We start from the raw sequence: 23,965 nt of genomic DNA, 5'->3' as shown, positions 1-23,965 counted from the left end.
TGGAAAACAGCAAGTATTTCGGATGTGACACTTTTTCAAGAGGATGTTGTTGTTTAATAAGTGAGTTAGAGGGGCGCAGTTTAGGTTTTGGGTGTAGTTATCAAGAACCCAACTGTCAGTGGCTACGTGAGTGTCACCGCATATTTTTGAAGTGAAATATTTAGTTCGCAAATCCACTGAATATTGCTGGTTAGCGAGTAGCTGTAAGCCGTTAATCGAACGCAGGTTAACGGACGTTACCCTTGCCTGCTCCTAACCGCAACATGAGCTATGGATATGGCGGTGGAGGAGGAAGAAGAGGTAGAAGAGGAGGTCGCGGGCACAGAGATGGCAGCAGAGAAAGATGGGAAAGGGGAGGTGGAGGAGGCTCGAGAGGAAACATGTCCGAATTTGACCCGGACCGGGGCGGAGGTGGACAAAGAGACCGTCCTCCTCCACACCTGAAGGGCCGTGAGATTGGACTGTGGTACGCAAGATATGGAGCCGTTAGGAGGAAGCAAGCTGACCGGAGATCGGTATGGACTGTGCTTGAAGTCATGCTCACTGTAAACATGGAAGGTCTGTCTGTATAACTGCAGTCACCCTGTTAGGAGCAGATCTTTGAGCACATCAAAGTGTGGGAAACTGATTGGAAAATTGCTCACTGTGTGCACAGAAAGTGTTCACACTGATCTGAACATGGGCAGTAATTTTCCCCTGCTGGTTAACAGACAGTTGCTTGTACAATATATAAGAATGGTAATAATTATATATAAAATATTATTAATAATAATACTAATAATACAAACACACCACCACCACCATCATTATATACTGAATAAATATCCAATCTGTCATTGTGTTAAAAAAAGGATTACTTACACAGCACAATTCAAAACTACATCTACAACAGTAAGTATTTCTGTTACGCATTTATCTTGTTTCAAAGTGTTAATGAGTAGTATTTTTTTTTTCAGTGGTATAAAGTGAAATTTGGAAAAACACTGTTGCAAGGTCATAGCTAACTTTCCTTTTCCCATTTGCTTGTGCAGCGGGCAGTGGTCCAGATGGATGAGGCAAGAGAGCAACACATTACCAAGCTGCTTAACTCTGTCCAGAATGACCAGCTCGGCCCAGAAAGGGGCCGCAGGGATGAAAGAGCCTCGACCTCTGACAGCTGGCAAACAGCTGCCAGGGATAGTGCCCACTGGTGAGAGAGCTTGTATAGCTTTATCATTTGTGACTTAATTGTCGTTACTAACTTATAATGAATTAAGTAGGAAAGCTAGACAGAATAGTAAAATTTCAGTTATTTCTTCCCCTTTGACTGCTGACATCATGACTAATTTAGCATGTTTATCATCATTAGTTACTTTGATGGGGATTTGCCTGAAGAGGAAAAAACTAAGACTGAGGTCAAATGGGAGGAAGAAGAAGGTAGTCCAGGCCAGAAGAAAGCAACTGGCAAATCACAAAGGTAACATTGTGTAAAAATGTGTGATTTTTATTTTTTTTTTAATCATTTAGAAATTCTGTAGAACAAATAGTATTGTAAGATTTTCCAGGTAACATTGGACATTTATAACACTGAATGTTTTTTTCTAGTCACTCTACAACAGCGGTTAAAGATGAGCCACCAGATAAATGGGATGAAGATCAGGAAGAGGAGGCGGCGAAACCAGTTATTAAAGATAAGGATCTGGAGTTCTTACATCAGGAGGTAGTCCGAGACAGGTCCCTGGATGACTACTTGAAGAGAGATCTGCAGAGTAAGAAATCAGATGCAAAGTACAAAGAAATGCTGGTAAGAGTTTTCAGTGGTATAAAATCTAGGTTTAAGTTTCTAGCATGAACATATTTATTAAAATAGCTAAGGTGGGGACAAAAGGTGGGATTTTTTTGGTAGTTTAGCATGTTTAGTGCCTTTAGATAACAACATGCCTACTATACTAGTCATTTGTTGTCATTTAATGTCCAAAAGTCCAATTTAATTAGTGTTTTTAATAAGAAAAATAAAAAATAATGGGTTTTATTCAGTTGAAAGGTTCTATGTTTAAAAAAAAAAAAAGAATGTTGCCCAAATGCATTGCTGCATTGGCTATATATAAGTAGCTTTTGTTTATGTTTGTGTAAATAAGTAAATGTTTATTATATTTATACATTTAAATTGTTTAGTGCAAAATTTTACTGTGGAAAAAGGTGTGCAAAGTTTAATTTATGTACAAGATGATGTGTAATGGAAAAGTCTTCTTACCAAGTATTCAATCAATTTATCATAATGTTATCATGCTACATCATTTCAAGTGGTTACCACTGTATTATTGAGTTACTGAGCAGAGTCAGTATTTATCTTTGGTTATTAGAATTGGATAACTTCTGATGTGCTAGGATTGTTCCCATTATGGAATTTTTCTTTTTAAAGTATCTGTTCCTAATTTTATTGCATTTTTATCTCATTATTTTACTCATCATCTGTTCTTGTTGTCTTCAGAAATTCAGGGAAAAACTACCATCTTATGGGAAAAAAGAGGCAAGTATTTCACATGCAGATGTGCTTTTATCATGAATCGCAAGTTCTGCTAAAACTTCATTACTGGTTTTCAGATTTGATTTATTTTTTTGTTATTGTTTGCTTTCCTGCCTCATCTGTAAATCACTCCTCTTCAACCCCTCTGATCTCAGGAGCTGGTAACGCTGATCAATTCTAACCGTGTCCTAGTGGTGAGTGGGGAAACAGGATGTGGCAAAACCACTCAGGTCACTCAGTTCATCCTGGATGACTATATCAACAGAGGCATGGGCTCAATGTGCCGTGTGGTCTGCACACAGCCTCGACGCATCAGTGCCATCTCGGTATGTACTCTGCTGGCCTCTGAAGGATTATATGTTGTTGTGTGCCTACTGATTTTAATGTGGTTGCCATGGCAATGCTTCTGTTATGCTGCTTCTCTATGGGATAGGTCAGGCAGTCACCTTTGATTCCTAGCAGACCTGTTGGTTCTCTGCCCAAGGCTAGCTTCTCTGCCATCAAATGTGTCTTTATAACCAATCAGAATTAGGCTTATGCATAGAGGCATCACTGTTCAGTGTTAGCTGTTAATAAGAATGCATACACATGTGCCTCTAAGCCACTGCATAGGTTAAATACTAAGAACCTTTGTCACCGTGAGCCAGAGAGCAGTGCAAATTTACACAAACACAGCACCATGAGTCCAGCCACACACACACACACACACACACACAATAACAGTAGAGAACCTATATAAGAATGTGATCTGTCTGTGAATGAATGCAAAGTACAAACTTCCACACTTAACTAAAATTAAACAATGAAATGAAAGGGCAAAATAATTAGTTTGATTAAAAAAAGATATGGATATATTTTTTAAATCTTTTTATTGTGGAAAATATTTGTCTCCTTCCTGATTTCTTGCATATTTATATTGAATAAATACATGGCAAATGCACTGTTTCCTTACATCGCCCTTTTCTACTCTACACAAGCCTACACGACATGTCTCATTCACCTAAGTGCTTTCTATGTCCAAGGATACTATGGCATGCAGACTGGAGTAAACAGGGAACGAACCACCAGCCTTCTGACTAGTGAATGATCTGCTCTACTTCCTGAGCTATACTTCATAAATACAAAATGCAGAACTTGAGTGATGATTTTCTTTAATAAGAGGAAAGCTTAAAACCTGCATGGCCCTGTTCGAAAAAGCAATTGCCCCTTAAACATAACAACTGGTTGTTACTTTGATGACAAAAAATAATGCGATGCATTTGCATACAGCAAAATTTCGGCATCGCTCATATAGAAATTATTACTTTTTGCAATACAATGCTGTCTCTCCTCTTAAATCCTATTCGTGTGTGTGTGCTCTTCCTATCAGGTTGCAGAGCGTGTAGCGGCAGAGAGGGCAGAAAGTGTTGGGAATGGGAATTCATGTGGTTACCAAATCCGCCTGCAGAGGTACGCAACACTTTCGAGACGTGCTCATGCTTAAAATTCTTTCACCTGAAACTTCACTATGTACACATTCCTTGTACTGGGTTGGACTTCTTTTGCATTCAGTGCCTTAAGTCTTCATTGCATATATTCAGCAAGGTGCCAGGAACATTTCTCATGTCCATTTTGACATGACAGAATCACACATTTTTTGCACATTTCTTGGCTGCTCATCCATGATGGAAACGTTCTATTTTTCACCACGTATTAAGGGTGCTCTACTGGATTGAGATCTGGTCAATGTGGAGGCCATTTGACTACAGTGAACTCATTGTCGTGTTTAGGATGTTTAAGAAAGACCAGACAAAGATTTTCCATTTTTCCGTTTTCTAATTTTGGTGAGCTGCTGTGAATTGTGGCCTCAATTTCCTGTTCTGAACCAAGAGAGTAGTGGCACTCGTAGCCCATCAGTTTCAGACTGACCTGTTGTGCTTTCAGAGATGCTCTTTTTTTTTATTTGAGTTACTTTTACCTTTCTATTAGCTCCAAGCAGACTGGCCTTTCTCTTCTGACCTTTGGCAACAGCAAGGCATTTTCACCCAGAGAACTGCTGCTTACTGGATTATCTTTTTCTGACCATTTGCTGTCCATTCGCTGAAGATAGTTGCTCTCTTGGCCATGTCTACATGCCTGAATGCATTAAGTTGCTACTATATGAGCAAATATCTAATTGGCTGATTATATATTTGCATTAACAAGCAGTTCAACAGTCATGCCTAACAAAGTGGCCAGTGATTGTGTGAAGGTGAAATTAGGCTCACTGTATGTTTAATTGACATTGGTAATTGGTTTAGAGGCTAAGAAACCAAAAGCAATGCCTTATGTTTAGAAAGCTCATTTCCCTTATATCTGATATGGCGAAGAGTCCAGCCACAGGAGGTTAAATTGATGGGAGTGCTGTTGCAGAAATCAGAGTGTTTTATTTCCCTCCCTGATTACGTCTGTCCCTTTCAGACTGAGCTTGCTGTTTTCAAGGTTGGCGGTAACAGCTGAGGCTTTGTGGTTTAGACTGAAGTTGGTGATATCAGCCAGCATGATCAGAGTATGAACAGATTTAGACATCTTAAACACAGATTTTGACGTAGTTAGCAGTTTTAACACATCACATACGTTATAGCTCATTAATATTTAAATTAAAAGCTTACTGGGCTCAGATGTTCCGCATGAGATCTACAGCGTGTTATATTTTTTATGTATACATAGTCTACATAGACTCGGTAAAAGGACTCAAGATGGATACATGAAATGTGTGGGTAAATGACCGCCATAAAATGATTTTTCTTAAAAACACACACATTAAACATCTGCAGCAAGAATTTAACAAAAGCAATTTGCTGTTGTGCAGCCTGAGCGAACAGTGATTTATACAATAGTGGAGTATGCAGGAGAATGAGACACATGAAATGCAGTAAAGGGGACTAGAAATAAGAAGATGGGCAAAAAAACTATTACCGTGAGAGAAATGGGACAGATAACAAGGTGCTAGACACTGAGTATAAGATGATTTGCCACATTTTTTTTCATTTGGTTCTTTTTTTTTTTAAATTTAGATTCAGCAAGATTCTGAATGTATGATTTGTAACTCTCATGAAAACAAGAAAAACAACAAAAATAATCTCTTTCATGAAAAAAGTTAAAAGGCAAATCATACAGGCATCTTTTTGAAAGATTCATCCAGCTGTGCTGACATTGCCTACTATTACTGAGACCACAGGCGTCTCTCTCAGTGGGTACATGTTAGTCCTGGTTTGTTAAACTTTTAATGATGCACAAACTTTCCCTACAAGCAATTAGCAATTCATCTAAAAAAAGTAAAGACTTCTCTCAGTAGGTAAGTAACTTATTTAAAGTCACATAGAAATAGGTCAAAACACAAGTAATCTAGAATTCACCAGCTTGAGCTAAATTTGCGAGAAACCAGTTTTTGTTGACAATTTGAGTCAATGCTGAATTACTGATACAAAGTCTGATTTCTGTTGGATGTGTTTCTATAATAAAATACCCTATTCTGCTTGTTATTTACTGGCTGATTTTTCACAATTGATTTAGCTTACTGATAGTAGTCAGTACTCACTCCATAGGCTAGCATTGCCAAAGTCATGTTGGTTAATCCACTACTCACAGTCACTGATGAAAATGAAGGTGACAGAATCTTCTCAGTATGTGCAAGGTTTGGGTAATAGCCAGGTAAAGCAGCCAGCTGTGTCAGTGCTAGAGTATTTGTGAAACAGGATCCAGAGTATTTGTGAATAAATACGCAGTGAACATGTTGCTCTGCAATACTATGGTATACAACTGTATTCTACTATGAATGTCTTGCCATTGATACATGTTGCTCTGTATTTTTATACCAGTCCAGAAGACTCACTGTTTTTCTTGGTGCTTTTGCTGGTTTTACTCTCTTTTGATTTTTGTGAAATATACATTAATTCTTTGGACTTCAGGCCTCACAAAAAAAGAAAAGAATATTATATCTTGTAATTAGTCTCCTCTTCTTGGCACATCAATCTTGCATCAGTTATACAACAAATCCTTTTATAAGGCTCAGTTGTCAGTGAATTTTGTTTTTTTCAGATATCATATGAAAGGCAGTTCCTACAGTGTTAACTTTAAAATAAGAGAAGCTATTTTGTAATTAATTGAATAAACTTTTCAGCATTAGTACATAAACAAAGCATGAATAAATCTTCTTACTGTAGTGCACTGTAGCATACTACAATTCCATTACATATTGTAGTATAATATTTTGTATCAGCAACATGTTATTTTCACTTCTATGTAAAGGTTAAACATAAAAGTGGTGCTTATTTAAAGTAAAGTAGCAAAAAGGATGGTGGAAATGCAACACAGTTAACTGTTACAAAACCTAAGTTCATTTCTCAGAGAAGTCCTGCTTTTATTTTGGTGACCTTACTTTAAATTTTCTAAATTGCACAGATGTAAGAGTATCTTTTTATTTCTTTTTTTTTCTCCCATTTTCCAGCCGGTTACCAAGGAGACAAGGTTCGATCCTGTACTGTACAACAGGCATTATTCTTCAGTGGCTTCGCTCAGACCCGTGAGTTTGCTTCCACCTCTGCCTTCTCATCCTGTATACATCTTTTCCCTGTACATCTTCTCTGCTTTTTCCCCTATATCTCCACTCCAGCCATCCTTTGTTTGTCACTCTGTTTTGTCCCCATTGATTTGGGGTTGACGCTACTGTCTGTGGAAGATTCATTAGTATGGGTCCCCATTTTCTGTTGACTCATTCCTCCATGTTCGTCTTTGCATTCTAAGTGCCTTCAGAAAAAGAAATACAGACTAAGTGAAAGTGCCAGCTTTTCCTTGTTGTCTCACTTCATGCTCTTTCGTTAGCACGACTCTAGTGAGTCATTTCAGGGCTACCCTTTTCTGACTAAATGCTGCATTTTTGGTGTTAAGCTAAATTCGCACATCACTTGGCTTACAAGTGGACGTCTGTATGGACTGTAGCTCTGTTAAACACTTTCTAAAAAAAAATTTTTTGGGTAATGTCTGTGCCTTGTGAAATTATTTTAAATAATTTAAATCTCACTTAAAGTACTTAAAAAGGTAGTACCATTAATTGAAACTTGTAAGATCTTTAAAGAGAAACAAGAGAGAATTTGTAAAAAAAGAAAAAAAGTCAACCAATATTGTTTTTTTTTTTAACTCTTTAGACAGAAAAAGGCAAAAAAAAAAAAAAAAAGCTATTTTGGAAAAATTGCTCACCTTATTTGCTTTTATTGTCAGATTGTTGTCGAGTATCAGTCACCTGGTGCTGGACGAAATCCATGAGAGAAACCTGCAATCAGACGTTTTGCTCATCATTGTAAAGGACTTACTCAACCTCCGAGATGACCTTAAGATCATTCTCATGAGTGCCACGCTCAACGCAGAGAAGTTTTCCCAGTATTTTGGTGTGTAGCTCACTAATTTCTTCACCAAATTGTCAGCAAAAGTTTTGCAGTTCTAATAAGTTGAGCTGTTCCTCTTTCTCGCCGCTCACGGTTTTGTTCTCTGTTCAGACAACTGCCCAATGATCCACATTCCTGGTTTGACGTTCCCAGTGGAGGAGTTCCTACTTGAGGACATTATAGAGATGACCAGGTAGAACCACTTTGCTACCAAACACACATGTACATGCACAAAGACACATTGGGACCTCGTATAAACTAGGCTGGGTTTCTCTGCTAGGTATCGGCCCCAGAATCAGGACCGTCGCCCCTCATGGAAGAGAGGTTTTTGGCAGGGGCGAAACTCCAGACCTGAGAAAGAGGAGAAAGAGGCTGAATACAAGGAAAGCTGGCCATGTTACGCACGAACACTACAGGGCAGGTGAGTTGGTGAGAAGATCGGGCTAGTTAAATTGGAAGAACAGCTGCCAGTTTTTGGAGGTTTTTTAGGTAGGAAGCAGGAAGATTTGTGAGACTCGTAGTTTTGAGTAAATACATTTCTTTTAAAGTTCTGATTTCATATAGATTAAATATAGAGAATTATGGTTTTGATCTACAAATAGTAAGAGAAAGATGAGTGCTTGAAACTGATGTCTGATGCATTTGTTACATAAACACAGCTACAATTAAAGTGCACCATCACAGACAGTTCCAAGGTCTGCTTAGTACAGATACAGCAACACTGTAGCTTAGTTGCTTCTGTTCAAAACATAATTACAGCTGTGAAGGACTTTGCTTTGCCAATTTGACACTTACTAAATTTTTTGGGAGCAAGTTTCTCTCTAATTGCTTTAAAATTTTTAAGAGTGGCAGCTCCAGTTGAGATGGATCATCTTCTGACAAGAAAAATTCTTCTTCATTTAGTACAACTATGTAAAATGTACTCATATCTTTATATAGCTGTTTCATAGAGATAGGGTGTAGACCTGATTACTTGCTTGTAGTCTACCTTCAGAGAGTCTACTGGAACACAATGCCTGAGGTTAAAAGCTTTTAATTTCATAGGGACAAGCATTTATTGCCCGGGCTGGTTTGCAATCACTATTTGTGCTTTTAACACACATACAAAGAAAATCATGAACATATATAATCTATCCAATAACTGAGAGACAATCCCACAACACAATAGAATGGAGGTAAGATGCCACAGGACACACCTGCAATATAACGATAGAGGCTCTAAACAGGAGACAGAAGATTGTTCATGTCTACGTGACTGGATTCCACTTCAAAAACTATTTCAGTTTAATTTTAAAGTAATCCTGGGCATGATCCAGTTTGAATACTATATGTAAGGAATTCGATATGTTGATACCCTGAACAGAAAAGGCTATTTTTCTCAAGTGAGAATTCTTGTAATAACACTTGAAGTTTCCAAAATGCTTTATGTCTTACTGAACTGAAAGCTTTAAGAAGAATCACAATATTACTGAGGACTTGAGGAGCCTGATCATTTATAAAATAGCGTAATATTAACAAATATTTTTTTAATGTCTTGGCATATTCAGTGTTGGTTTGTTTTGCCAGCTTTTAGTTTTGTCATTAAAAAATAATTAAGTCCTAAATTCACAACATGACATCCAGTCTATTGTGTAACTAGGCAGAAATGTTACTTTGAACACTGTCGGTGTGCTTGCAAAATTAGTTTTCTGGTGATTTTAAAAGGTTTCAACATAAAACACATTTTTGTATTAAGACCTACTGGAATACATTTTTAAAAAAACAGAATTACTGCTTTTATAGTTGAACACTACACGGATGTTTCTCTTTTTCTCATTCTAAAGGGAAAAAAGACAAAGGAACCAATTATTAATATGTTACTGATCACCAGTGCTATTACCACAACAAAGAAAAAGTTTAACTGTAACTCAAAGCTAGTCTGCATTTTTGTACTAAAGCATAGCATGTGAAAATATTTATAAACCTGTTGTAGCCATATTACAGCGTGTGACACCTCCAGCAACAAGTAAGGGGAGAGCAGGAGCACTTATGTTGCCATGTTTAATAGTGGGGAGTTATTTATTGATTCTCCATGTCCTGTGTTTTACAGGTACTCTGACACAACCATTGAGGCTCTCGAGATATTAGACAGAGATGAGAAGATTGATCTGGACCTAATTCTGGCACTAATTCGTTATATTGTGCTCAATGAGGAGGTGAGTCTAGCCTTTTAGATGTGGTTTGAGTGCAGCTGGCATAAATTGGCCAAATTCTAGACGATGTGTTTTATTTAAAAAAAAAAAAAGAAAGAAAAAAAAAAGTGAATTTGTACTTTATGAAAATGTCAAAATGAATGTTTCTGTAACAGGAGCTTGCCTTTGAAGATTTTCATTCTTGGACATCATGTTCTTTAATCATTGACAGAAAGTTGCTCGTGTGAAAGGTGGCTTGATATTAAATGAAAACTAATAGTTAATGGAGACTCTTAGGCTGGCAAAGTACAGTACATTCCTAGATGGAGCAGATGGAGGGAGCAGGCGGGCTAGCTTCCAAACACAGACATTAGATCAGAGAAAATGACACAGATCCTGGCAGCAAATTTCTGCTAATGAGTGATTGAACAGATGCTCTCCCACTGCACCTCCATTCCCTTTTTTCTTTTTCCAGTTCTGGTTAACTTTCCTTTTTTGGATGTCGGCATCATTTCAGTGCACAGTTGTTAGCTTTGTGAATACAGTGTCACCTGTGTGATTTGAAAGTAGAAAGTTTTAATTTTTGTAACTGCTGGCCCTGTAGCTTTTCTAGGAAGTGGTAAAATGGTTATTATGAAAAAATATATGTCCATACTTCAGCTGCTTATCTAGAGCCTGGAGCCTATCCCAGCTATTATAGGTCAAGGGCGTCTGTCCATCACTGATCTAACACAGAGAGACAAACAAAGACACAAACCTACAGAGACAATTTAGCGTCTATAAATTACAGCCAGCGCCCAAAGAAAACCAACACAGGCACAGGGAGACATGCACACTCCACAGAAATCCCCCCTGCTGACCAGGAGGCGATTCAGGGTAGACTACTATTAATGAGAGAAGAATGATTAGTTTAGTACCATTTTAAAAAGTTAAATAATACGACTGAATGAAGTAAAATAGTTTTTGGATGTATAAATAAACAAGAGAGTGAAAAAGAAGAAGAACACGGAGTGACTAACAGAGGCAGACAGAATAATTATACTTTCCCATATGAAGCTGTATCTCCATCAGTCACGGCCACACTGAGCCAGTCAACCAGCTGATTTGTTGTGGCGTTGTCAAATGGCTGTGAGAGAACTGGCTGATTCACCATGATGGTAATCTGAACCAAGGATATGGGCCATCTGCCGAGCTTTTGACTGTGATGATTGGTTAATTATGTTGCAGGGTTCTGTGATTATACACCTAGGGGTTTAACATACAGGCATTAATGAATGCCTGCTGGGTGCAACTGTATGTGGGTGGTTTGCTGTGTGTGTGTGTGTGTGTGTGTGTGTGTGTGTGTGTGTGTGTGTGTGTGTGTGTGTGTGTGTGTGTGTGTGTGTGTGCTGTCATAGAGTAGACCATCTCTACAGAGCTTACTGTACTGTACTGTTACTTAATTTTTAGTTAGAATTAATTAGAGTGTGTTTCTTCCTGGATGCGTGTAATTTGTCAGGTTGTAACTAGGCATCCGACCTTCATCTCTTTCACAAATACACATGCAGAGACTTTAACATACATACAGTCCCATGTGAGTGCCAGTGGTTGAGAACTGGGGATAATAATTAGCTTTAATTAAAAAGTTGGGGAAATCAAGGCCTAGAAGCTACTTTTTATGCCTTCCCTTCATTTCTCTGAGGAAATGAATAGCATGGTGCTTTTTATAGAATCGATTTTTATAGCAGCTTAATTTTAGCTAGAGAATACTTTGTTTAAATCTGGATAGGATGAAAACGAGTTTGCTGAAACTCTGCTCTGTATTATATGTCTGTACAGTCTGTATGACTCTATCTTTATTAAAGACAGATTTGACTAATTTTATCTTTGACCTTTCCAGCATGGTACCATGGGCTAGCATTGACTGCCGTGTGTAATTTTATGTGTCACAAGCTATAACCTTCATATTTGTGTCACTGATTTCTGTCAAAACTTTTCGTATTTAGTGTTGAGACAACAACTGTGGTAATAGCTTGTATGGAAAGAAATTAAACAGTACTGCACCCTAAACAATTTACCTTTACACATCTGTTTTGTACATATTAATATTGTGGATTTCTGTGTTAGCTGTTGACTGATTTTTGACTTTGTCTCATTCTTTGTCTCCTTCTCTCTATTCTATTCTTTGCTGCTGCAATAACTGAACTCTTCATCAGTCATTAAAGGAGTCTTTTTCAGCTTTTTTTTTTTTTTTTTTTTTAAACCATTACAGCATTACTGTAATGGATTTTGGCTTTGTGAATGAGGCGCTGATGCCTGATATCCATTAAGTGGTCAGCAATCTGCAGCCACTGACAAAAGAGCTCAATGCGCAGAGATTTCCTCACCATTTAGTCTTCTCTTCTTATGTTTTCACAGCTAGCGTTTCTGTGTCTGTACTTTTTCATGTGACTTATTGATTTCATTTTCTCTTTGCTATTGTGGGGAAAATTAAGTCAGTGCTTTTGTTAATGTTAATCAGATGCTCTCCTGTACTATAAAGATGCATTTGTCATAAAGATGTTGGAGTTTCAGTGGCTATTTTGTGTCTGAATGTGAATGTAGAGGTTGAGAGCTGAGAGCAAATCATATCTATCTGCCTCAGCTCAGCTCCTCTGAGGACATGGGCATCTTGTTCGCTGGACCCGCAATTTACTGAAACCCTGCTGGATTTTGTGACTTACAGCTGTGTTCAGAGTTTTGTATCATGTCTTGGACAGGAAGGAGCAATCTTGGTGTTCTTGCCTGGTTGGGACAACATCAGTACTCTCAATGACCTTCTCATGGCTCAGCAAATGTTCCGATCAGGTATGCAAACAGAAACACACATTCAGGATGTACAGCATGGAAGTGAATGCACGTCGGTGTCTTGCATTTTTTCTTTCTTGCTTTGACTATACAATTTTCTGTTCCACAGTTGAGAAATCCATCCTTTGATTTTCTTAACCACTTATTGAATTCAGGGTCGCAGCAATATAAAAGCCTATTACAGCTGTCATAGAGCAAGAGGCAGGGTACACTGAACAGGTCGTCAGTCTATCACAAGGCGAGAGAGACGACAACCATTCACAGTTCACACTTAAGGCCGATTTAGAATCACCACGTAACCTAACAAGTATGTTTTGGAACTGTGCGAGAAAGATGGAGTACCCGGAGCGGACTGACACAGGCAGATTCAAACCCAGGATCTTCTTACTATGACGAGACGGCACTCATCATTGCGCCAGTTTGTTGAAATACACCCATTTTCTTAACTGCTTATGGCTTAGTCTCACTGGAGTAAAAATGAGGGTGGTTTCCCGATTGCTGGTTTTGCATTTGGTGACAGATTACAAATAGAGTTTGACTGCAATAATCAACTGGTCTCTGTGTCAGTTGTGATATACAGTTAACTCTGAAAGTTTGGCAAAGGTTTGGAAATAAAGGCTCTATATTATAAAAGATTGTCTTTCAGCTTATATTTTCGCAAAAGATGACTTGACTCCGCTGGTTGCTGATTTCTTGTATTTTGCGTATATTTGTATATAAAGACAAAGTTGCTAAACACGTATATCATTTTAAGTTAAGTGGACTCCAGCAACTATGCCACTATTTGTGCTGCAATTTTCCATTCATCCGTTATCTTCCACCTATCTGAAGTTGGGGTGCTGTGGCTGTAGAATTCTCCATGGTTTCATGATACTTGCTGTTATAGAACACATAATTGTTCAGCCTATGGACTAGTTGTATCTTAAATTGACAGTCAGTGTTTTATTTGAGTTTTTCTTTTGTGTCCTGTTGCATTTCAGACCGGTTTGTTATCATCCCTTTGCACTCCCTCATGCCAACTGTTAATCAGACACAGGTCAGGATTCTTCAGTTTCTCTTTTTTCTCTTTCTCGGACCATCTCTTTGTCAATTGTGTCCTACTTTAGTCCCCTTTCAATATCACAAATATCCAGCTCAATTTTTCTCTCTAATCCTTCTCAGGTTTTTAAAAGGCCTCCTCCTGGAGTTCGAAAGATTGTGATTGCTACCAATATAGCCGAGACCAGGTTTGTAAGAGTATGCGTCTGTGGTAAAAGCTTGTCCAGTCTTTGCATTTGTACTTTGGAAAGTGTTTAAAAGTTTAGAAAAAACACAGACATTTTATGATATTCCATCATATATCTGTTTTCTGTGTGTGCGAGTGCCTCAGTCAGGAATGAGGCATACAACTGGATTGGAGCTAATTAGCATACATCTCTTGGATTGATTACAAATACTGTCATATTGGTTTGGATGGGAAAACTCTCTGACAGGCAATTTGTTAATGCGTTCAGAGTGCTGCACTCACACAAACGAGCAGAGCAAATTAAGGAGCTGCCTGCCCTCAGCACTCCCCTCACATCAGTCCACTAAATATAGACTCTAAACCTACCAAAGGGCTGAATTTTATTTTTTACTTCTAAGTGATTGTGTAAGAGTCTTAACTAGGAATTCTTGAGAGTCTACTTTGAAGTGGGGTTTTTTTTTTTCTGTATTATTACGTGCAACTTATGTTTTCCCCCCTTTCTCTCTCGCCTGCTCCTCACAGCATCACCATCGATGATGTTGTTTATGTGATAGATGGAGGCAAAATTAAGGAGACCAACTTTGACACCAGCAATAACATCAGCACCATGATGGCTGAGTGGGTTAGCTTGGCCAATGCCAAACAGAGGAAAGGACGTGCTGGCAGGTGTGTGTGTGTTTATGTGTGCGTTTGTGTCTACGCGTGGGTATATTTGTAGATTGTAATATAATGAGGGCATACTTTATATTAGTGCCTCTGGGTATGCAATAGCGATATGGGATAATTATCTTTCCTTCTATTTGTCATCTGAGCTCTCCCATCACTCTTCCCCATAAGCCCACTCCGTCCTGCTTTCCCATCTGTAACCACTCAGAAAGGCAAAGTGTAGTCACTCTCAGGTTGTTTCCAGTCTTTTACTTGAGACGTCTGTTCTGTTATATAGCTCTGACATCAAAGTGCAGCAAGGCCCAATTAGCAGAGCTGCTTACTGTGTGCAGTTTCATCCCACTGATTTTTAAATTAAGCCCTTGTCACAGGACCTGTAAAACATTTAACCTCTTTTCCTTCTCTGTCTCTCTAACTCTCTTCTCTAAATATCCAGAGTGTGTCCGGGGAAATGCTATCACCTGTACAACGGTCTGAGGGCCAGCCTGTTGGATGCCTATCAATTACCTGAAATTATGAGGACACCACTGGAGGAGCTGTGCTTGCAGATCAAGGTTGTATATGCGGAGAGAAAGAGGGATAGACTGACAGAGAGAGAGACAGATAGGTGTGGGTTTGGGAGTTTAGATGAGGACAAGATTGCTCTGAATGAGTTTTGTGAGTGCAGGGGCGGAACGAGGACAGCGCTGCTGTTTTTGGTGTTGTGCTGAATTACAGCCTCTCCTGTCTAATGAGAACTGGGGATGAGCATCCCGGGCTGACTCATGCCCTCTCCCGTTCTTACTCTCATTTTTTACAGACAGTATAATTACTTCTTTTCTACACATTTTTTTCTCTTATATAAACAGTCATTTTCTTCTTTGGTTGCTTACTTTTTTTTTCGCTTTCTCTTTTGAAATCCTCACGCTCCACTCAGACATATTTTAAACAGTGCTAATGGAAAATTAAGCCAAAGGTCATTTAGATGTAGTGTTTGCTGTGATTGTTCTCACCAGTTGCTGTATTGGATATGCATTTTAGTGTGTCTCCCCCACTTTCTGTGCTGGATGTATTTGAGTGTGTGTGATATGGTTTTTGAAGCTAGTGGGTGAGAGTTGGACAATGCATCAGACAGTCCTTAAAGTGAGACAAACACTGAAAACATGCTAACCTTGACCTGGCTCTCTAATGCACAAACACTTCAACATCACCTTGTTAGTCAGACATAGAGATGTGGTTGTTTCATTGCTCTGCAGTTAGCCACAAGTAAATGTCCCTTTTGAATGTGGAAATTCAATTCGATTTTATTTATATAGCGCCAAATCACAACAGCAGTCGCCTCAAGGCACTTTATAGATACAGAGAAAAACCCAACAATCATATGACCCCCTATGAGCAAGCACTTTGGCGACAGTGGGAAGGAAAAACTCCCTTTTAACAGGACGAAACCTCCAGCAGAACCAGGCTCAGGGAGGGGCGGGGCCATCTGCTGCGACCGGTTGAAGAGAAAGAAGAGAAGGAAAACAGGATGAAAGACATGCTGTGGAAGAGAGACAGAGATTAATAACAGATATGATTCAATGCAGAGAGGTCTATTGACACATAGTGAGTGAGAAAGGTGACTGGAAAGGAAAAACTCAATGCATCATGGGAATCCCCCGGCAGCCTACGTCTATTGCAGCATAACTAAGGGAGGATTCAGGGTCACCTGGTCCAGCCCTAACTATATGCTTTAACAAAAAGGAAAGTATATTAGTTATTAACTGAAATCTTTGCATAACTCAGTATGTGCAGTGTGTTCTCAAAAAGAGAAGTGGCAGAAGAAAAACTGTCTACAGAAGATGAATACCTCAAAGTAATGAAGAGAAGTACAAAAAAAAGTCCTGCAAAGACCTGACACAGGACCTGAAAGGGAGATCTGACCTTTTGATTTATCTACTGTTCACTGAAGCCTCATCAGAAATGGTCTCAGAGGACAGGTGGCTTTCAAGAAGCCATTCATAAGGAAGAGAAGAGTTAGAAAAGGCTGAGGTATGCTAAATTACATAAGAACTGGACTTAAAATAAATGGCTACAGGTTTTATGGGGTGATGAGTCCAAATTTGACATTTTTGGTTAAAACTGGTGTTAGTATGTACAGAGGTGGGCAAGAGAGAGGAGCAACAGGTAGTGCCTCCATTTGTAAAACACAGTGGAGGCTCAGTCATGTTTTGTAGCTGGATCTCAGCCAGTGGTAATAGAGGTATTATCAACATTGCCCAAATTATGAACACAGAAAAACACAGTCATACTTTGATCCACCATGAAGTACCATCTGGAAAGCATCTGATTGGCATTTTTCATCATGACAGCCATCCCAAATACACTGCCAGTGCAGTAAAAGCATACCTTGATTGAAAAACACACAGTGGAACACTATCAGTCATGGATTGGCCTTCTCAGAGCCCAGATCTTAACATTATTGATGCAGTGTGGGATCATCTTGACAGAGAACAGAGCAGAGGACAGCCAACATCTAAAGAAGAGCTTTGAACGTCCATCAAGAGGCCTGGAGAAATATTCCTGAAGATTATTTAAAGAAATAATAAGAAAGCTGCACAAGAGAGTTCAGGCTGTTTCGAAGAACAAAAGTGGTCATACCGAATATCAAAATATGAGGAAATGGGGAGTGGCTCAAGACTTTTCCACAGTACTGTGTGTCTATAAATCAATGTTTTCCATAGTTAACAGCCCACCTGATTAAGTAAAGGGAATTATGTGGAAAAAATTCTTGTGCTGATCAAAGCAAAATATCACATACACTCCCTAGATACTGAAGCTTGGGTCTATAGGTCGATTCCTGGAGAAAGCCTTGGACCGTCCCTCTGAAAAGGCTGTCAGCCTCGCCATCAAGAATCTCACAGAACTGGTAAGAAAGTAACTAAAAGGGTTTTTAAGAGATTGTTACGAATCAGAGTATCAATTGCATGCTGGGCTGTGACCAAAGATTACATAATATACTAGTAACTAGTAACTTAATATACTAGTAACTAACTAAAAAGCCCTTACAAATTCAGTAACTTGTGTTGCAGCAGCAAACTGAGAAATTAGTATTTACCCAGATAAAAATGAGCTTTCAGGCTAACAAGGTTAAACTTGTTAAAATAAAATAAAATTGTGGGATAGTTGTTATGCACATGTTTCTGAATGCCCTTTCTTATGGATATGATGACATTGTTTTGTCAGAACGCCCTGGACCAAAGAGAGAATCTTACAGCATTGGGTTTCCACCTGGCTCGGCTGCCTGTGGAACCTCACATTGGCAAGCTCATCCTGTTTGGAGCTCTGTTGGGCTGCCTTGACCCTGTACTCACTATTGCTGCTTCCCTCAGCTTCAAAGACCCTTTTTTCATACCCCTGGTAGGTAGAGCTGAGTTCACAGACAGCTTATGAAAGCTTACGCTGTATACTATCTTTGAACTTGTGTGTGTGTGTGTGTGTGTGTGTGTGTGTGTGTGTGTTTTGTTTTTTGTTTTTTTTTACGTATCTGTTTGTCTTAGGGTAAAGAGAAGATGGCAGACATGAGGCGGAAGGTCCTCTCTAGAAACTCGAAGAGTGACCACCTCACTATTGTCAATGCTTTCCAGGTAGAACAGCCCACATGGGTGACTCCTGATTTTATACTCACAGATGTGTCTGCTGTATGAATTGATCCTATCTTAATTTATCATGCATTGATTTACCCAGGGCTGGGAGGATGCAAAGCAGCGTGGAGGCAGGTATGAAAGGGAATATTGCTGGGACAACTTCCTGTCTGCCAACACACTCCAGGTGAGTCGGGATGATTCTGCGTGACTATATTTTAAATATGGACTTCTTTCTGTGAAGTCAAAGGTGTGCTGTATTATTAGAAGCAACTTGTCCTTTTATCATTCAGATGCTGCAAAACATGAAGGGTCAGTTTGCCGAACATCTCATGCATGCAGGCTTTGTCAGCAGCAAGGATCCCAAAGACCCCAAATCTAATGTCAACTCGGGTAAGTAAGAAGTTTTTCTGTTTGTTTGTTGTTGTTTTTTAACTGGTCATGATATCTGGGCTGTAAAGCAGTAACAAAGTATGATGTGAAGCACTTAAGTTCAATATTTTCTTTTTCATTTGTTCTTTATCTGTCACTTTTTTTTCCCTCAGGCAATGAAAAATTAATCAAGGCAGTGATTGTAGCTGGTCTGTACCCTAAGGTGGCCATGATCAGACCATCTCACAGCAAAAAGAGGCCAGGGTAAGTTTGCTAATCCAAAGGAGGAGATGAGCAATGACAGACAGGAAAGGGCTGCACAGCCCAAGATAGAGAGGTGCACAATCAGTCTTATTGATCTCCAGAGAGAAAAATAGCCTTCACACTGCAATATCTCATCATACGTCCTGGTAAGAGTGCTCTGTAAGGGCACTGTGACAATTACCCCAGGCTGTGCAGAGGCCACGTTAGGATGATTGTCAAAAACAAAGGCACTTTTGCAGCTCAAGATCAATGCAGTCATCATAAAATTGCCCAAAGGCAGCTGTCATAAACGGTGGCTGTGACCTGCGTGCAAAAGACAGACACGCACAACAGGGGCACAGACTCTCTTTCACAGCAGGCTGTCACTTTTATTGTTTATCTCGTTGACAGCTTTAGACCCAGGTGCACAGTCATTTCCCAGGGTCATTTCCTTTGTATAAGTAATTCGTAACACCAAGCAAGTTTTTAAATGTCTATGTCCGCACCACGACTCTTCACTTAATGAATTCAGTGCCTGATTAAGCACTGTTTGTTGTTTTCCGTTTCAAACAGCTTGTTCCCTGCAGTGAAACAGTTGGTTTTCTTTGGCCAACATACTGGTGTGTGGAACACAGTGTTACTTTTAGCATTCTGCATACGTTGGATTAAAAAGCCAAAAAACACCTGATAGAATTTAGCTCTTGAACAGCTAAATTCTGAGTCATTTTAGCAAAAATTATACTACTGGGAACCGGTTCTCGATTCCGATCCCTAGCTGTTTGTGCATTATGGTCATGCATCATTATTTTGGTCTCATGTGTCCAAAGGACATCATTCCAGAAATTTTGGAAAACCAAAACTTTGTTACCTTGTTGTTGTTGTTGTTGTTGTTTCTTTGATTTTTTTTTAAATAGAAAAAATAAGCTTTTTCCTGGCAACCCAAACAAGCCAACAAACAAGTGATACTTGTTCAGTGTTTTTCTAATTGTACTCTCATTAACTTTAACATTTGACATACTAACTGAGGCTGGTAGAGTCTGAGGTGGAGTTGTTTGATTTTTTTTTCACTTCCTCTGTGCATTGCAAGGTCATGTGCATGACCTTGGGGTGAGTTTGTCAGGGCATATAACAAGTCTCGAATATTTTCCACTGAATAATTTACTATGGAATGCTGGACTCTTAGATCATTGCTGATTTCTTTCCACCATTTTATTGTTTTAACACAGACCAACAAACTGCAAACACTTCCGCTTATGTAGTGTTCACACTTAACGATCAGTTAATCAGTCACATTTGATTAGGAGTACCTGGCTCCTACTTGCCTCCTTAATTCTTATAGAAATACTTCGTTTTTGACACTCTGTTTCTGCATTTTGGACAGATTTTTGTTCAGTAATTAACAACAAGTGTAAAAAGTCATGTGTTGGTTGTTCATCTGAGGTTTCATTTAAATAATTTTAGAATCAAGAGATGGACCAGATATATTCTTTGCATTATTTTACATTGTATGTATCATTTTATATGTCCTGATACATAAGACCTTGAAAGAAGGTGTACTTTCTTTTTTACTGTGGTATATATACAACTGAGATAAGAAAAATAATTGATGGACATTGACAGCGCAGTCGTGAGCTGTTAGTTTGCTAGTCCTTGGTATTCCACTGCTCATCTCTGCCTCAGAGATCACACCAGATTGTAGTGTTTGCATATAATCGTTATTTTTATCCAAACTTTTTGAATAATTTGTCTAAAAAATGTAATCAAAAGGGGGGGGGGGTATCATAACTGTTGCAATTTCTTATTTTTTTTAAACTGTTTTCCATCTTCTGCTGTGATAAATATCTTTTTTTTCATCATTTATTAAGATGACAGTTTAAAAAAAAAAAAGATGTTGTAAAGTATGAAGAATGTGAATATTCCCAGCTCTATAAAACACACACTTAGACTCACTCACATCTGATCTTTTGCAGTGTCAAAGTGTACACTCAGGCTGACGGAAAAGTGTGTATCCACCCAAAATCTGTCAATGCCGAAGAGACGGAATTCAACTATACTTGGCTTATCTATCACCTAAAGATGAGAACAAGTAGTGTGAGTATCTTACATAGTAGAGTAATCTATCTCTCCTAGTAAATGTTATATTGTTCTGTAAATGTTATTTATTTATTTTTACATTTGAGTCTGTGTTGCTTTGTGTCTTCTTGAGTTTGCATGTGTCCCTCGAATGGTGCATATGAGTGGAAAAGAGGGCCGGTGGTTAAAGGTTGGCAGTGGTGCCACACCAGCTTTGCACTTAATGAATATTTGATTAAAACACTGCCTTTCAAGTCCTCTCAAAGGCTCTTGTGCTTCAAAGCTTCCAGATACAATGTAGTAGTTGGTGGTGGGGTGCAAAATAGTCAGTGCTGTTTCCTGACTGCCGCCTTTTTCTATTTTCTCTCTCTTTTTTTTTTCTTCCCCTCTTCACACCCGTTTCCCCTCCCTTGCATCTCTCTGTCTTTGTTCTTTCTGTGCTCTCTTTTTGTGAATGTTTCTATTGTGCAGGAAAACACCTTTTATGTCCTTTCTGATGGCCGCCTGTGCTTTTTCTCTTTGTCTTTAAGGGAAAAGAAATGATTTGCTGTATTTCACTGTCATTATTGTTGCCATTAAATGATTTCTTTTTTTCTTGTTGCATGTAAGTGTAAGTGGTTTTGAGCACAATGACATCGTAAAAGTAAGGTATTCTGAGAGTGCGAGATTTTCAAGGTTATTTGTTTACTGTGAGAAGAAAGCAGAAGTCCAGGGCTGTAGATAGGACAAAAAGGAATAAAACTGAAGGATGACGTCAGACTTTATCTTCTCTGACGCACTTGCCCTCGGTGAGACATAACATTACACATTCATGGAGTAAATGCAGTCGTCTCTGCTGTCTCCTCGCTTTTTTTCTCTTTTTCTTCTCTCTTCTCGCTCCATCTTTTTCTATTTCTCCCTTTTAATACTTCGGTCTTTAACCTTCAAAGCTGAAATAGTTTTTGTTTGACCTCAGCTTGCTGTTTATCCTGCGTCTTTGACTTTTGACCTGAGAGCAAAGGAGTTTTTTGTTAGTGTGTACCCACAGAGTGATTTATAGTGCACCTATATATGACACCTTTTTCTGCCAGCGGTCTTTAGAATTTAACTATAAATAACTAAAAAAATAATAATTTGCATTATCATTAATAGGGATGGGTATCGTTTAGGTTTTATCCGACACCGGTGCCAAACCGGTACTTTTGAAACGGCGCCGGTGCTTAAACGGTGCTCGAACCGATGCTTAAAGAATGGAGAACACAAACTTTGTCCAAAAACCTCTCATGTTTAGCTGTTTGTTTTTTTTTTGTAAAAAGATAACAATGTTAGCCTTTTTTGCAGCTATAGGGCATATATGGTATCACTCTATCAAACCTTTTTTAATCTGTAGCTCTGCTCTAAAAGAACGTACGTACCTGGGCCCGCCTACTATCCTTGGAAAGGTAAAATGATTGGCTAGAATCCAAAGTGTATGACATCTCAGGGAAAAAAAAAAAGCACCGAAATGTGCTCTGCTTTCCTGGCTGGTTACTACTGTTTATGTCAGAACGATACCGGTACCCATCCCTAATCATTAATCAGTCTCCTTCAAACACAGAAGAAAAATGGATGAGGTGTAATACATAAGTTAAAGTCACAGATGGGTCAAGATGACATTTCTCATGAAACACATTTCAAACTCCACAGCCTCTCCTTACTAATGGGACACTTTCAGCCCACACCACAGAATAGCTGTCAGGCAGGGTGTGCCGTAATGATGCTGCTCGACTGTCACCGAATGTGTTGACGTGTTTGTTGTAATGGCCCTGTCGTCGCACGTTACTGACATCTCTGTGCCCCCTCAGATCTTCCTGTACGACTGCACTGAGGTGTCACCATTCTCACTGCTGTTCTTTGGAGGAGACATTACCATCCAAAAAGACGAGGACCAGGAAACCATTGCAGTGGACCAGTGGATTGTCTTCAGATCCCCTGCACGCATTGCTCACCTTGTTAAGGTAAACGACACACGCATGCACATCAACAACACATCTGTCTTTTTGAAATTTTTTTGGTATTGATTCCTCCTTCCTGTCTGTCCTGCAGAGTTTAAAGAAAGAGCTGGATTCTCTGCTGCAGGACAAAATTTGTAATCCTGCTCCTGTAGACTGGCAAAACCGTCAATCCAAAGACTGTGCTGTGATCACAGCCATCATAGACCTCATCACGACCCAGGAGAAGCCCACAGGCAGCAGTACGGGCTGTGGCAGAACGTGGGCGTCTGCCCCAAGAGGAGAGCACGTTTACTTCAATGACGAAGATGATGACGATGATTAAAAGTGGATAGAGATTTGGCTGTCTCTGAAAAGAAGATGCCATGAAATTACTGCCTGCATCCTTGGACACAGGGTCTAGTTGGAATATTTATGATAACCAGCTGGCCTTCTTGATGGTTCTGCTTGATTGAAATTTTGCTGCTCCCTCAGGCCTTCTGAAGGCCAAATACAGGCCACTGCTATTAAAAGGAAAAGCAAAAAAAAGGCCTGCATTTGATTCCCATAATTTTCTTTCGCCTCTTAGATCAGAGGACCAGTCTTTCTTTGAATTCTCTCTGTAACTTTATCTTGTTAGTGAACCTCTTGTTTGGATAAGTCACACTTTATTTTCACCTGTTGCCACAGGCCTGTGCAATAAAGAGAAGGTGTACCATCACGCTGCTTAACTTCATCCGCCTTGCCGGGCTGAGATTTGGAAAATCGCACATAACAGTACCCTAAAATATTGCTGGTTTTACGATGAGAGAACATAATTTGTTCTGAGCTTTAAGATCACCTGGGTAATATGATATTTCACACCCTCGATTTAATAGCTCCAATCTGAGAAAGGTGCAGATGGCCAGAGGATTTATCTGATTATCCGTC

The 23,965-nt window shown here is 39.1% G+C and overlaps 1 protein-coding gene across 1 annotated transcript; it reads left to right on the top strand.

The window, feature by feature from the left end:
- dhx36 (DEAH (Asp-Glu-Ala-His) box polypeptide 36) lies at positions 1-23,945 on the top strand. The gene is made up of 26 exons (XM_063493870.1): positions 1-515; positions 1,032-1,189; positions 1,349-1,456; positions 1,585-1,783; positions 2,471-2,509; positions 2,662-2,832; positions 3,876-3,955; positions 6,975-7,049; positions 7,745-7,911; positions 8,020-8,101; positions 8,189-8,329; positions 9,998-10,103; positions 12,818-12,905; positions 13,886-13,941; positions 14,067-14,131; positions 14,653-14,796; positions 15,233-15,350; positions 17,585-17,683; positions 18,001-18,174; positions 18,315-18,401; positions 18,502-18,585; positions 18,692-18,791; positions 18,944-19,034; positions 20,984-21,104; positions 22,910-23,062; positions 23,151-23,945. Exons 1-26 carry the CDS (start codon positions 264-266, stop codon positions 23,379-23,381), a joined length of 3,189 nt encoding a protein of 1,062 aa, XP_063349940.1. The 5' UTR covers positions 1-263; the 3' UTR covers positions 23,382-23,945.
- The last annotated feature ends 20 nt before the right edge of the window (positions 23,946-23,965 follow it).

This window comes from Pelmatolapia mariae, linkage group LG14 (genome assembly GCF_036321145.2).
Source record: "Pelmatolapia mariae isolate MD_Pm_ZW linkage group LG14, Pm_UMD_F_2, whole genome shotgun sequence".
In the NCBI taxonomy this organism is placed as follows: Eukaryota; Metazoa; Chordata; class Actinopteri; order Cichliformes; family Cichlidae; genus Pelmatolapia; species Pelmatolapia mariae.
Note: the sequence above shows the minus strand (reverse complement) of the source record. Positions and strands in the feature narration are given on the sequence as shown.